The 14,534-nt window shown below is 59.1% G+C and overlaps 2 protein-coding genes across 9 annotated transcripts in view; both read left to right on the top strand.

The window, feature by feature from the left end:
- The first annotated feature begins 104 nt into the window (after positions 1-104).
- Kiss1r (KISS1 receptor) lies at positions 105-3,364 on the top strand. 2 transcript variants are annotated; one of them, XM_005406013.2, is made up of 5 exons: positions 105-417; positions 1,575-1,699; positions 1,957-2,092; positions 2,533-2,765; positions 2,877-3,364. In XM_005406013.2, exons 1-5 carry the CDS (start codon positions 174-176, stop codon positions 3,264-3,266), a joined length of 1,128 nt encoding a protein of 375 aa, XP_005406070.2. In that variant the 5' UTR covers positions 105-173; the 3' UTR covers positions 3,267-3,364. The 2 variants fall into 2 exon arrangements, with proteins under 2 accessions (XP_005406070.2, XP_013360560.1); XM_013505106.1 differs by having other exon boundaries at positions 2,503-2,765.
- Positions 3,365-9,370: 6,006 nt separating this feature from the next.
- Arid3a (AT rich interactive domain 3A (BRIGHT-like)) overlaps positions 9,371-14,534 on the top strand; it is a 28,549-nt gene continuing 23,385 nt past the window's right edge. Inside the window, exons 1-2 of one of the 7 annotated variants that reach the window (XM_005406008.2) lie at positions 9,371-9,543; positions 13,501-14,152. In XM_005406008.2, coding sequence (XP_005406065.1) covers positions 13,764-14,152 — 389 coding nt within the window. In that variant the 5' untranslated portion in view covers positions 9,371-9,543; positions 13,501-13,763. Of the gene's footprint in view, positions 9,544-9,779; positions 10,036-10,063; positions 10,144-10,189; positions 10,282-13,115; positions 13,405-13,500; positions 14,153-14,534 lie in introns of those variants that run through there. The other 6 variants (XM_005406009.2, XM_013505105.1, XM_013505104.1 and 3 more) reach the window with 6 other exon arrangements.

Below are 14,534 nucleotides of genomic sequence, written 5' to 3'. Positions count from 1 at the left end.
CGGGGCGAGCTGTATAAACGCCGGGCGCTGCGCTCTAAGGAGCCGTGGAGCCCAGCCGCGCCGCCCAGCACCCTGCCAGGGAGCTGCAAGCGCATCCCCTGCGGTCCCCTCGGACGTCCGGCAACGCGGTGCAGGCGGGCGGCGTGCAGGAAGAGGAGCACAGCGGCGAGGCCATGCACGCCGTGGCCACACCGGCGCCCAACGCGTCCTGGGGGGCGTTCGTCAACGCGTCGGGCTGCCCAGGCTGCGGCGCCAACCGCTCGGCCGGCCCGGGCCCCGCGCCGCTGCTCCTGGACGCCTGGCTGGTGCCCCTGTTCTTCGCTACGCTGATGTTGCTCGGGCTGGCCGGGAATTCACTGGTCATCTTTGTCATCTGCCGCCACAAGCAGATGCGGACGGTGAGCAACTTCTACATCGGTGAGTGCCGGGCACTACGAGGGCACGGGGACCAGGGTCGCCTCCAGGCACAGATCTCTCTCCTGCAGGGCCCCCACTTTCTCCTCCCTGTGCTTTAGACCAGAGGTCGCAATCTCCAGCGCTGGCCGTATTCGGTAACAGCAAGAAGCAGAGTGCAGAGGCGCACACCTGTCATCCCAGCACGCTGGAAGACGGAGGCAGGAGAATCGCAAGTTTGAGCCCAGCCCAGGCAATTTAGGGAGACTTTGTCTCAGAATAAAAAATAGAAGAGGGCTGGGGATGTAACTCAGTGCAAAAGTTCTGCGCCATATCTCCAGTAGGAAAAAAAAAAAAAAGCTCCTGGGATGTAGCTCAGCGCCCGGCGTCTGCCTGGCTAGCGCGAGGCTCAGAGTTTTGATTCCGGTTACCAAGACAGAAAAAAAGAGCTGGGCAGTGTTGCAGGTCTGTAATCCTAGCACTCAGGAGGCTGAGGCAGGAGGACTGCTGTGAGTTCGAGGCCAGCCTGGACTACACAGCAAGACCTTGTCTCAGAAAACAAAACAAAACAAGAAAGACCCCTTTCATCAACTCGTATAAGTCCTACTGTAAAATTGTTCTGTAGCTCAAACTCCATGGAGTGGTGGGACAGCTTTGACCTCTGCCTGGGACCTCTCTGAGCCTCAGGTGGCGCCTTTGTGCACTAGTGTGCAGGGGTACGTGCAGTGTTCCTTCTGTGGTGACTCCGGGGCTATGCCACTCTCCCCCCGCCCCTTTTTTTGAGATAAGGTCTCTCTTATGTACTTCAGACTGGGATTGAACTCACGGCGATCCTCCTGCTTCAGCCTCCCTAGTGCTGGGATTACAGGCGTGTACTATCATGCTCGGCTGCTGTCCTCAGTTTGGGAAAGGAAAGTGAGGCTCAGAATCAAGCAGAGTACTCAGTGCCGGGGCAGGGAGTGCGGCTCGGTGGTGAGCGCTTGCCCAGGGTGTGGGAGCCTGGGGTTCCGTCCTCTGCACCACTAGGGTGGAGGGCAGTTCTACCAGAGAGCCTATGAACCCGTGCTATTGAGTAGAGGGCATGCCAACTTCTCTGGCCCAGGGTGTGCAGGCAGTCACTGGGATGAGCCTGAGGCCAGGGAGGCTGGGCCCCATGTCCACCTCCCCCTCCAAACCTGCAGCCAACCTGGCGGCCACCGACGTGATCTTCCTGGTGTGCTGCGTCCCCTTCACGGCCCTCCTGTACCCGCTGCCCACCTGGGTGCTGGGCGACTTCATGTGCAAATTCGTCAACTACATCCAGCAGGTGCGAGCGCTGGACTCGGGGATCCAGCTAGGAAACCAGCGAGGGGCGGGTCTAGGCGGGGCGGGGCCTGAGTTTCCATGGAAATATGCTCGTTGTGGCGGTGGGTGTGGTGGTGGGTCAGGAATGGGAGGAGCAGATAAACAGCTCAAGTCCGCTCCTGGGGCACGGTCTGTGTGTACCGGAGCAGTCCAACCGGGGTAGGTGGGGGGGACACAGGGCACAAGGAAGGAGTTTACGCCGGCTCCCCACCTTTCTAGGTCTCTGTGCAGGCCACGTGCGCCACCCTGACGGCCATGAGCGTGGACCGCTGGTATGTGACCGTGTTCCCGCTGCGCGCCCTGCACCGCCGCACGCTGCGCCTGGCGCTGGCCATCAGCCTGGGCATCTGGGTGGGTGAGTGCAGCCGCGGGAGGCGCAGGGGACAGGTCCACTACGTGCCCGGGGTTACTCCCTCCCTGGCCTCAGGCGGGCATCTGGAAAATGGGTGCATGAGGGTTCCCTGTGGAGGCTCACCCAGGGACCAAAGAGGGAATCCTGGGAGCCTGTAATCCCAGGGCTCTGGGAAGGCGAGGCAGAAGGATCTTAGGTTGGAACCCAACCTACGCCATTTAGGGAGACCGTGTCTCAAAATAAAAAATAATAAAAGGGGTGGGGAAAAAAGGGGGGCTGGGGATGTAGCTCAAGGCAAAGACCCTATGTTCCATCCCCTGTGTCAGGGAATAGAGGCGCGTGGCCCTTAGCAGGCGCGCAGTGAATGCAGCCCGGGGGACCCTAGGCGCGCGGCGCGCTCTGTCCCCCGGCAGGCGGCATCTTCATCCTGGCCCGTGGCTTAGGCTCGGCGGCCCTGTCTGCCCCGGTGCTCGCCCTGCACCGCCTCTCCCCGGGGCCGCGGACCTACTGCAGCGAGGCCTTCCCCAGCCACGCCCTGGAGCGCGCCTTCGCGGTCTACAACCTGCTCGCGCTCTACCTGCTACCGCTCGCTGCCACCTGCGCCTGCTACGGGGCCATGCTCCGCCACCTCGGCCGCGCCGCCGTGCGCCCTGCGCCCACCGACGGCACCTTCCAGGTTTGCAGCCCGGCAGGGCGACGCGGAGTTTGGAAACGTAGCGGGGGGAGCCAGACAGCGACAGCGTGGGCCTGACCCGCCCTTCCCTCTAACCCGCTCCTTCGTACCCAGGAGCGGCTGCTGGCCCAGCGTGCGGGTGCCGTGCGTGCCAAGGTGTCCCGGCTGGTGGCAGCCGTGGTCCTGCTCTTCGCCACCTGCTGGGGACCCATCCAGCTGTTCCTGGTGCTGCAGGCCCTGGGCCCGGCCGGCGCGTGGCACCCGCGCAGTTACGCAGCATATGCGCTCAAGACCTGGGCGCACTGCATGTCCTACAGCAACTCGGCGCTGAACCCGCTGCTCTATGCCTTCCTGAGCTCCCGCTTTCGCCAGGCCTTCCGCCGCGTGTGCGCGTGCGCCCCAGGACGCCAGCGTCGGCCCCGTGGGCCTGCGCCCTCCGACCCCGGCGCCCCCAACGCGGAGCTGCGCCGCCTGTGCGCCCACCCGGCCCTACCAAGTCTTTGAGGCCCGGGAGCGGCGCCAGGCCCGCGCGGGTTGTGCGTCCTAGGGAAGCTCGCTGCTCCTCTCCAAGCAGGCTCTGGGAAGCCTCCTGTGCCCCTGAGGCCGGTTGTGCAACGATTATTATCCTGTTATTTATATTTTTATTCTTGTCCCAGATAATCAGTGAAAATGTCGCGTCCACATGTTGCGCTTGGCACCAGTTTATCGTGATGTTTGCTGTTTTTTTTTTAAGATAGTATTTATTTTTTTATTTCTTTATTTTATTTGATGTTTGCTGTTGAGATTGTAATGATCATTTCTGAGATTCGTCAAACCGATGTGCCAGCAGTGAGACACACTGGATCTTTCATAAGGGGTCAGACGTTTTCACACACTGTCTATGGTTGACTCTACTGTTGTTAAGATCCAAGTACTTTTAGAGATATTAAAATGTGGGGGGAAATGCACATCTTGAACGGTGACACAAAGGGTTCCTGTTGCTATCAGGGGAGCATCTGGGCTGGGATAGGGAAACAGTGGGTGTCCTTATGTAAATCAGTCCATGGCCACGCCTGGTGGCCCACACCTGTAATCCCAGCACTTGGGAGGCTGAGGCAGGAGAATTGTTGGAGTTTGAGGCCAGCCTGGGCTACAAAGTGAACTCAAGGTCAGCATGAACTACATAGAAAGACCCTGTCTCAAAAAGACCAAAAAAAAAAAAAAAAAAAAATCAGTCCTGTCTTGGGGGTGGTGACACCTGTCATCCCAGCACTCTGGGCAACTGAAGCAGGAGGGTCTCAAGTTCCATCCCAGCCTGGGCAAGTTAGCAACCTAGCAAAACTCTGTCTTAACAGAATGAAAGAATGAAAAGGACTCGGAGTGTGGCTCAGTGCAAAGGCCCTGGTTTCATCCTCACTACTGCAAAATTATTATCATCATCATCATCATCACTTTGATCTGGACCGTGGCACCCAGACCTATCCACACAAGGGATTAATTGCTCCCTAAGAAATCACCCCAGAACAGAGCAGCAGGGGCTGGGTTGCAGCTCAGTGGCATGGCAGGTGCTTAGCATGCAGGAGGTGCTGGGTTCCATCCCCAGCTCCGTAGCAAAATAGAACAAAACAAAACCAAAACCAAAACCACAGTACTGTTCTCTTGTGCCCCAGGATTCTGTGAGTGACCTCTCAGCGTGGCTCTTCCTCTGATCACGGGATCCTGAGCTCGGTGCCTGGGTGCTCTCCCAGGAAACTAGAGGCAGCTTTGGTCTCCACTCTGGGAGGCTGAGGCAGGAGGACTGCAAGTTCAAGTCCAGCCTGGGCAACTTAATGATTTATCAAGATCCTGTCCCAAAATAAAAAGGGCTGGGGTGTAGCTCTGTGAGAAGACCCTGGGCTCTGCACCTCCAAAAAAGAGTGGACCCCTGGACTGTGCTGCACACAAGCCTGGAGTTCTCTCCTCTACTCACCCATCCTGCCCACACCCCTGTCTGATCCCTGGGTCCTGTTTGTCTCTGGGCTTTGCTCAAGCCCTTTGCTCTGTGCCAGGCTGGTTGAAGCTCACTTATACCTGGCATCTGGGCTCAGTTGCCTCTGCCTCCAGAAAGCCCTCCCGGGGCCTCTCCAGCCTGGGCTAGGAGCGTACCCTGTGCCTGCTCAGTGCCACCACATGACAGGTCTGACTGCCTTGTGTGTCCCCACCAGGGACAGGGCTGTCAAGCTTCCCACTGTGTGCCCAGGGTCAGCTGCACAGTAGGACTAGATACCTGTTCTCAGGATGATTAACCCAAGTGTGTGGCCATATGTGCAGAGGGACTGACAGGGTCTTTTTTTTTTTTTTTTTTTTTTGAGTATAGAAAATAGTACATGTTCTGTTTTCCTGAGGCCAAGGACATCTTTTGGCTTTTTTTTTTTTTTTTTTTTGAGAAAAACAAATTTTAAAAATGAAACACGAGGGCCAGGTGTGGTGGCACAAACCTGTAATCCCAGCACTGGGGAGGCTGAGGCAGGAGGATTCCCAAGGGTTCAAAGCCAGCCTGGACTACATAGGGAGACTACCTCAAAAAGAAGAAAAAGAAAAAGAAAAAAAGAAATGGAAACAGAGCTGGGTGTGGTGGCACACACCTATAATCCTGGGAAATTGAAATTGGTGATCGAAGTGAGTTCAAGGTCAGTGAACTACATAGGGAAACCCTGTCTCAAAGAACAAAAAACAGGTAGGGACTGGGGATTTAGTTCAGCGGCACAGCACCTGCCTGGCAAGTGCAAGGTCGTGAGTTTGATTCCGGGTACCGGAAAAACAAAAACAAAAACAAAAACAAACAAACAAAAAAAAAACAAGAAATGGCCGGGGATATAGCTCAGTGGCGCCAGGCTTGCCTGGAAAGCAGCCCTGAGTTCGATTCTGGATGGGAGCAACAAAAGATAAAAAATGGCCAGGGATGTTTATCAGTGCAAAGGCCCTGGGTTCAATCTCAAGTACAACAGGGAAAAAAAAGGGGGGAACAGGAGAAGATTTTGCAGGCCTCAGATATCTCCCTCGTCGACTTACAATGGTGTTGCTTGTTTATTCGTTTGTTTGAGACAGGGTTTCACTATGTAATTCAGGCTGGCCTTGAACTGTCTGTGAACTGTCTCAGTCCAGGCGATCCTCCTGCCTCAGGCTCCAGAGTGCTGGGATTATAGGCATGCACCGCTCCAGGTTGGAACAGTCGTTTTACAAGTGATCTTGCGCCACCTGGTGGTTCCCAGCACAGGCCCACCCACCCGCCTCCGCCCCCAGTGAACGCCCTGCAGGTGGCGTGCGCACCCTGCACAGCCTCGTCGCTTCCGTGTCTCCACCCTACGCTGGGGCGCCACTCATTCGTACCCTAAGCCGGACAGGGGTGGAAGTATCCGTGCTGTACCGAGCGGCACTTAGGGTCTCATTATGAATTTCCCAGGTCCTGCGCACTTATGGTTGTTTTCCCTTCTTTTCATTTTGTTTTGTCTCTTTGAGACAGGGTTTCACTATGCAGTTCAGGCTAGCCTTGAACTCACTTTGTAGCCCAGGCTGGCCTCACACCTGTGATGATCCCCCTGCCTCAGCCTCCCCCGTGCTGGGATTACAGGAGCGCCCCACCACTCCAGGCTTCGCTTACTTTAAAAGAAATTAAAATTGTATTTCTGTGGGCTCCGAGCCTCCTGCATCAGTAGATTCAATTTATGGATGGCGCCGTAGTCTTAGAGGCTTGGGCTTCCAGGTGGACCCACCATCCCCTCTGGTTTTGTTTGTTGACATAGGGTTTAGCTATGTAGTTCAGGCTGGTGTTAAGCTCGCTCTGTAGTCCAAGCTGGCCTCAAACTCGAAGTGATCCTCTTACCTCAGTCTCCCCAGAGCTGGGCTTACAGGTGTGTGCCAAACTTGTCTCTATTTTGTTTTTTAAAACTATTTTGGAGCCCTCTGTGTAGAGAGACAAGCAGAAGCCGGGGAGAAAGAAATGGTCCAAGTGCATTCGTTCCAGCTTCTTCAGCAGCTCTGCCCTCAAAACTGTGAGGCAGGCAGAGGGGTCTAAATAAACACAGCTGTTTCAAAATAAAGATACCAAGGGCATGGGGGAGGAGGCCCTGACACAGGGCGGTCAGCAGGGCTGAGCCCGGGCAGGAAGGCCAGGCCAGGGGCCAGGCAGGGGGATGCGTCCTACAAAGCTGAGCTGGAAACGTGTTTCAGGGGAACACAAGAATTGGGGAGGTGGGCATTCCCCGCCTCCTACAGGGGGTGGAGCCCAGCGCCTTTGCACTAAGCCGTTTTAAATTTTTTTTTTTTAATTTTGCGACAGGGTCTTGCTGAGTTGTCAAGGCTAGCCTGGCACTTGGGATCCTTTGCCTCAGCCTCTCAGAGGTGCTGGGATGGCAGGTGTGGGACCACCGCCCAGCTTCACTTGAGGATGGGATCTGGCTGGTTTGTAAAAACGTGGCCTCTGCAGCTGAGGGACGGTGAGACTGGGTTCAGTGGAGAAGGGGTCCATGAGAATCAGGCTGACTTTTTGGGGGGTGTGGGGGAGGCATCCTGAATCCACAAGGGCCCCACAACTCCCTGGGCTGGGGTCACTGTACCCATTTCACAGCTTGAAAGCTGGAGGCAGACAAATCTGCACTAACTTAAATTCGTACTGCTGCGGGCCTCCCAACATGGGTATCCCCGATAATCGGAGCTGCCCACCCAGTCTGTGTGAAAATTCCCTGAGCCAAAAATAGGATCTTGCCTGCAGGCAGCCTGGGCCGGAGGGCCTCCCTCCCAGAGAGTGGCAGCAACACAGGTAGGGGACAGCCATGTCCCCCTCCTGTCCTGCCCCACCATGTCCATACACTCCCACCCTGCCCCCTTCCCTGTGAACAATCCCCAAAGCCCCTACATATGAGGTGAATTGATAGCCCCCCATTTTGCAGAGGGGGAAGTTGAGGTACAGAAAAGTGCATCCCCCACCCCCAGAGTCGGGGGATTTCTGGTCTGTGCAGCTTTACCTTACTGCATCTTAGAGACCTAAGACCGGGCCTGGCTTCCTCAGTCTCTTACCCAGGAAGGCTTCTAAAATGCCTGTGTCCTGGCGGGGCGGGTGTTCCTGCCTCTTCTTTGGGTTTTTACAAAATATCTACTTATTTATTGGTATTTTGAGATGATCTCACTACGTAGCCTAGGCAGGGCTTGAATTTGTGGCAGTCTTCCTGCCTCAGCCTCCCAAGTGCTAGAATTACAGACTTGTGGCACCACACCTGGCACCTGGCTATTTATTTATTTTGTAGTGCTGGGGATTGAACCCAGGGCCTTCACACTGAATTACACCCACCCCTGTTTTTATTTTTTGAGACACTAGGTCTCACTAAGTCACTAAATTGCCCAGGCTGGGCTTCTATTTGAGATCCTCCTGCCTCAGCCTTTCAGAGTGCTGTAATGACAGGCCTGTGCCACCTTGCCTGATTGGAATTGTTTGTTTAGATGGTCCTCTGTGTGTGTGTGTGTGTGAGAGAGAGAGAGACAGAGAGAGACAGACAGACAGAGACAGAGAGAAAGAGAGAGGGAGATTGAGATATCCTGGGGAAGAAGCCAGGGCTACTGTCTGGCTCGACAGGTGCTTCCCCCGCTGAGCCACACCCCCAGCCAGCCCTGGTGTCTAATGGCCTAGAGGTGGAGGTTTTCAGGCACCTGTGACTTCTAGGCTGCGGGGCCCTGGGGACGAGGCCTGAGTTTCCTGGCAGGACTCTGGCCTTGGGCTGCTGGCAGCAAGTGAGCAGCATCCCCGGAGCCTGGCTCTGCGAGCTGTGGGTGGTCCCGCAGAGGGTGAAGGTGCTGTGGGGGCGCTGCCCACCACCCCCGGGCGCCAGCCAGGGTCCCGAGCTGCACCCCTGGGGTCCCTCCGGACAGCCCTTGTGCCCCTGTATTCCCAAGGGCCCTATCTAGGCTGCGGGTGGCCCCGGGTCTCCTGGAGCCTCTACCGCCCCCCTCTTTGTTGCACTGCACCTGCGGTTCCTCATTCCGCACAGTACAAATGGGGAGAACAGGAGGCGCCGGGGAAGCAGAGGTGCGGGTGGAAGAGTTCAGAGCATCATGCATGCAGCACACAGCACGGGCAGTAGCGCTTTTATTCTTACTCTTATTGCTATTACTACTATTCCTCCTCCTCCTCGTCCTTCTACTATTGGCTGTACTAGGGATGGACTCTGGGCCTCCACACAGAGGTTCATCCCAATCTCTTTGTATTGTTTATTTTGAGAATTTCTCCACCGAACTACCAATGCTGGCTTCATTTTTTATTTTGAGACAGGGTCTCAGTAAGTCACTAAATTGCCGGCTCTGGGCTCGAATTTGTGATCTTCCTGCCTCAGCTTCCCACATTGCTGGGATGTCAGGCTTGTGTCACCGCCACGCCCATCTACATCATTGTTTGGAAGAGGATCCTCCAACCTCGTGTCTCCTCTCCCATTCGTGGGTGTCGCGCTCCCAGGGGTGGTGACAGCTGGGGTCGCCGGGATTCCCCGCGGGGACCCCCACCCCCACCCCGCGCCCTGCGTGAGCAGAGCCCCGCCCGCGGCCGCGCCCTCTCCCCCACCCTCCCCACGGGCAGGGCCTGGCTCCTTCCCTCCCACCGCCTTCTCGTCGCCTCTTGTTGCAGTCCCGCTGTCCTCACAACTCAGCTCTCTCCGGGTCTTCACGCCCATTTCACAGACGTGGAAACAGAGGCCGGGGAGTGAAATCACTTTCTCCGGGTGTCCCGGCCCAAGGGGCGGAGGTGCAACTCCAAGCCCCGTAGCTCATTTTAAAACAGGTAAGATAGGGAAAAAGTTTAGGATCCAAGTTGATTTCCAGGCCACCCACCCCAGGGCGCCAAGGTCTGTTTCCGGTTCCCCCCTTGCCAGGACACTAGACCCCTCCGACCGTCCCAGCCCCGCCCTTGCCCTTGGCGCCCTCTGCGCTCCAAGTCGCCGCGCGCACTTTGCCTACGCTCCCTAGGGCAGGGGGCGGGGCATCCCTCGGCGCCGTTCCCCTTCCCTTTTATTATTTATTATCATTTAAAGGGGCCGCGACCTGAAAATTTCCGTCGGCTCTCTTTCCCCCCTCCCCAGCCTCCCTTAGCCTTCGTTGCGCGTCGTCCGCCCGAGCGCGGGAGATTGGTAGGGGGGCTGGGTGGGGGGCGTCTGGAGAAAGAGGAAGGGTCCTCGCGAGACCCCTCCCGTGTCCCGGGCCCACCACGCTGAATCACCGGCGAGGTATTTGCATCTGAGAGCGATTCGTCACCCGGTGATTTGTCTGCGGGGCGGTGAGCGCCGGGTGGGGGAGGGGCGGGGCGGGGGGCCGGCCGCGCGCGGGGAGCCTCGTACCAATCCGGGCGGATGGGGGTGTAGACGCGGACGGGGTTGGCGAGTTGGTGAGTCGGCGCGCTCAGCAGGAACCCGGCGGGTGGCCGGGATCCTACAGCGCGCACCGGCGCCGGGGGAGGCCGGCGAGGCGGGGGAAGGTGGGGAGGCCGGGCCCCGGGCATGCGCCCCCCGAGCCGCCGCGCGCGGTAAGGCCGTTTGCGGCGCGCTCCGGCTCCGAGCTGCGCGCTCTGCGCTCTGGAAACCCAACAGTGGGGTGGGGGTGGGGTCTCCAAAGTTAGGTTGAGACGCGGCTGGGGGCGCTCGGGCCTGGGCAAGCTCCTCTAGTCGGTCGCGGTTGGGGGTGATCGTCCGTCCCTTGCGCCGGACCCCGAGGACCTCCTCGGGTACCCAAGTGCGCAGAGACGCTCCGGGCGCTTGGGGGTCTCGGGCGCGCGCTCCCCGGACCCGGCGGAAGGAAATACGCTCTGTGCGCGCACGCGCGGGGTCTGCGCTCCCCGGGCTTATTTCTTCTTCTTCTTTTCCTTTTCTTTTTCTATTTTTTCCTTTTGCCCCCAAACCGGGTGTGTATTTGCGCGCCCCTAGGTGGGTAGTTCCCGGAGCCCCTCCCCAGCCTGGTGCGTTCACTTAGAAAGTGGCCACCCCGGCTCACACAGCGGACCCGCGTTCCGGGTGCGCTCTGCCGGCTCCCCGGGCGGAGGTTCCCAGGAAGAGCCCCCTCCCCAGCACTAGCGCCTCCCCACACCCCAGGACACAAAAGCGGGCGCAGGAAGCGGGGGGAGCGCCCGTGTGTCAACTCCAACGTTCGCGCCGGCCCCGGCGGCGGGTTTGTCAAATATCTTCCGTTTTTAGCCGCTCGGGCCACTGGGGTCCCCCCTCCTCCCTGTCCCCATGCAAATCGGCCGCTTTCCAAGAAGCCTTTGAAATCCGGACGGGGTTTTTATCATCTTTTGCTGTTGCTGCTTCTTTGGTTTTGGTAGTCTCACTTCCTTGGGGGGAGCCCCCGCCCCGCCCCACTTTCTCAGCCCCCTCCCAAGCTTTGCGCTCCTCGCTCCCCTCCCCCCGCTCTTCCCTGTGTGGAGTGAGGGGGCCTCTTTCGCCACCCGCGGGCCCCAGCCTTGCACAACTCTTTAAATAACCGTGTTTTGCAAGGCCCGGCTGAGCGGGTGACCTCTCTCTCCCAAGGCTTGGGGGGGGCAGGAGGGTGTGGCCCTGGGTCCCCAGCCCCCACTCCAGTCTGTCCAGGCGACCACCCTGCCCAGTCCCCGCCTGGCATTGCCTCTCCATGGGGCTGTCATAAAGTAGGGGTGGGGGCGGAGGACAAAGGGCTCCGGGGGAGGAGGGGTCTGCAGGGGTGGGCGTCGACAGCTTCGGGATATCTGCGCCCATGGGGGAGCCCAGGCCTGGTCCTGGGTTGGGAGGTGGTCTGGCGCTCCCACCTGCCCCCTCCCCTCCGCCAGCTCCAACGTGGAGAGGCCTGTCCCGAACCCCTCCCCCACCCGGCGACCCGGAAGGGTCATTAAACGCAGCGGGCCCTCGAGGAGGGGCAGTAGGGAGGAGCGGCTTCCTCCAGCCTCTTCCTTCTGCCCCCCACCCACCACCACCAGCACCAGCACCAGCACCACCACCACCACCACCGAACAGGGGGCGTCGCCCGCAGCGTTTCCGTGAGGGGGGGGCTCATCTTGAAGTTGTCAAAGGTGGGGGAGGGGCGGCCAGCCAGGCCAGACTGGGCCAGAAATGTCCCCTCAGCGTTTCCTGGGTCGAGTGGTGGCCGGTGACCAGCAGCTCCCAGCCCGGGGATGGGGGCGCACTGGGTGCTTCTTTTGTGATCTTTAGAGGACAAAGCTCCCTGGGTCTTTGTGCCCTGGGACCTCTGCCCTTGCTGGACAGGAGGGGACACCAAGGCCAGTAGGGATGTGCTCTGCCCCCTTCCCCTGAGGCCACCTCCTGGCTCCCCCAACTGCCCTTCTACCCAACCTGGGCAAAAGGAGTCTGGGGAGGGGACCTGTCTGTGACTGAGGAGGCCTGACATGTGCAGTGCAAGAGTCCCCTCTGTGGGGATGGTCACCAGGGGGTCCAGAGTGTGGCCAGTGCTCAGGATCCCCTTCGGCTGGAGCCTGTCGCCTGTCCTTCCGTCCTCCCCTCCCTCCCTCTCGTCCTGTGTGAACTCTGGGTGCATTTGCCGGGTCAGGGTTAGGGGCAGCCTCCTGCACCCTCCTGTCCTTGCCCTCTTCCCTACTCTGTGCTGGTGATGGTCTCTGCCAGGTCCTGGGACATCTCGATGGCACCCTGGGCAGATGGAGGTGGCAGTGACCTGAGGAAGCCTAGGTCCCTGGGGAGGGCAGAGCAGCGTAGTACTGCATTGTGGGACGTTTGCCCCACTTGGGTCCCCCCAGAACTAGACTGCAGACCCCTACTGCCCTGCAGAGCACGGAGCCAGCATAGGAGGCTCTGACCTCACTTAACACAGGTGTCCATCGGCCTGCAAGACTAGCCAGGCCTGTTTCCCCCTTTGTCAAAACGGGGAGTCCCCAACTGCCGTGTGTCACCTGTTTTGTACCCACCTTTGGGATCATGAGCCCCTCTATCCCCTCCCCCTTGCCTGTGAGTGTTGGCACCCTTTGGTTGATGGGAAGACGGAGGCCCAGAGGGACCAGCCTGTAGGTGTTGCTGTGAGGGTGAGGTACCGGTTTGGGGAGGGGGTGTAGGCTCAGGGCTGGTGTACAGCAAGCGCTCAATTCGGGCTATCTGTTAATCAGAAAAGAGGAGCAGGGCATGATGGCACATGCCTGTGATCCCAGCACTGTGGGAAGCTGAGCCAGGAGGATCGCAAGTTGGAACTCAGTCTGGGCAACTTAGACCTGTCTCAAAATAAAAAGGGCTGGAGATATAGCTAAGCGCAAAGGCTGTAGATTCAGTCCTCAGTATTGCAAGAGAGAAAGAGGAAAAGGAGGTACCCAGGGGACTCTGGTTCATGCTGCTCCAACATGGGCATGGGCGGCACCTAGAACTTGGAATCAGACCCCAGAACACAGTTGGATTCCAGGGTCTGGAACTGACTCACTGTAGCCAATCAGAATCCAGGAACGCTAGGTCCCACCACTTTCCTTGTGAAGCAATAGATAACCCAGGATTGCTGGGTGGCCCAGGTGGTAACAGTGTGTTTGCTTGTGGCCCTGAGACCCCTTGAGGCTCAGTGGGGTGGCCCTGTTACTCAGTCCCGCAAGTGGGCGGCCAGTGGAGGGATGGGGACCACGCTCCCCTCCGCCTCCAGGGAGGCCACCCGGTGTGCATCCTTGTCAGAGCAGGTGCCAGGGAATCTCCCATGAGCCTTTGTGGTTTTTCTTGGGACCAGTGGGGCTGGCTGTGGTCTCATCACCTCTGTCTTGCCACCCCCCTCCCAGGTTTCTGCGAGCCCGTGAATGAGCCAGACACCAGCTATCGGCCCTTGGCGCCCGGTGTGAGAAGGGCCCTAGCTGTCCGCCACGGGCATGCCCTGCCAGCCTTCAGCCTGAGCCGGCGGCCCCCGCCCCCGCGCCCCGCCACCCTGCACTGCCCCGGCTCCCCCGAGACCCCCACGCTGCAGTGTGGCCGGGCTCCCTCCCCGCAGGGGCCGCCCCCGCCACCTGCCCCAGCTGTCCGGGGTGGCGGCCCAGCCCGCAGAGCCATGAAGCTGCAGGCGGTGATGGAGACCCTGTTGCAACGGCAGCAACGTGCACACCAGGAGCTGGAGGCCCGGCAGCAGCCGCCAGCGCCCGAGACCCCTACCCCGGGATCCACAGGCCGAGTACGGGCCGCCCCTGATGAGGACAGAGAGCCTGACAGTGCCCGCATGCAGCGGGCACAGATGGCCGCGCTGGCTGCCATGAGGGCTGCCGCCGCGGGCCTTGGACACCCTCCCAGCCCTGGTGGCGGCTCTGAGGATGGTCCTCCTGGCTCGGAGGACGAGGACATGGACCAGGAGGGGGCTCCCAGCTCACCTGGCCGAGGCAAGGAGGGGCTGGGACACTTGGAAGGAGATGGACACTTTGAGGACATGGGCTCCGATGATGACATGTGAGTTGGGCTCAGTGGGTGGCAGAGAAAATCATCATGGTGCTTTGGAGAGGGGCTGGGCTTTTGATCAGTGGTGTGCAAAGTTCTGTGAGTTTGAGGAGCGTGGAGCATGAAGCAGTCTGTGCAAAGGCCGTGGGGCAGGAACGGCTTGACGATTTGGGATGTGGGACAGGAGCGTGGAAGGGTGGGAGCTGGGATCTGTGCCCCAGGACAGGCCACCTTGTTCTGGGGTGTTGGCAACAGAACAAATGTCCTCGATAACCCTAGTGCTTGGGGTTGCATAGCCTGAGCACGTGAGCACCTGCTACTTTTAGAAGGGGAAACTGAGGCTGGGACAGGCAGTAGGCCGTACCCTGGTGCCAGGACAGGCTGCACCCTGTCC

This window comes from Chinchilla lanigera, unplaced genomic scaffold (assembly GCF_000276665.1).
Source record: "Chinchilla lanigera isolate Chin_1 unplaced genomic scaffold, ChiLan1.0 scaffold00094, whole genome shotgun sequence".
Lineage (NCBI taxonomy): Eukaryota > Metazoa > Chordata > Mammalia > Rodentia > Chinchillidae > Chinchilla > Chinchilla lanigera.
Note: the sequence above shows the minus strand (reverse complement) of the source record. Positions and strands in the feature narration are given on the sequence as shown.

Bases quoted from the DNA above. Each gene is read 5' to 3' on its own strand.
- Kiss1r (XM_013505106.1), top strand. From the start codon at position 174: ATGCACGCCGTGGCCACACCGGCGCCCAACGCGTCCTGGGGGGCGTTC. The intron at 1,700-1,956 runs GTGCGAGCGCTG...CCACCTTTCTAG, and splicing joins TCGTCAACTACATCCAGCAG to GTCTCTGTGCAGGCCACGTG. The intron at 2,093-2,502 runs GTGAGTGCAGCC...GTCCCCCGGCAG, and splicing joins CAGCCTGGGCATCTGGGTGG to GCGGCATCTTCATCCTGGCC.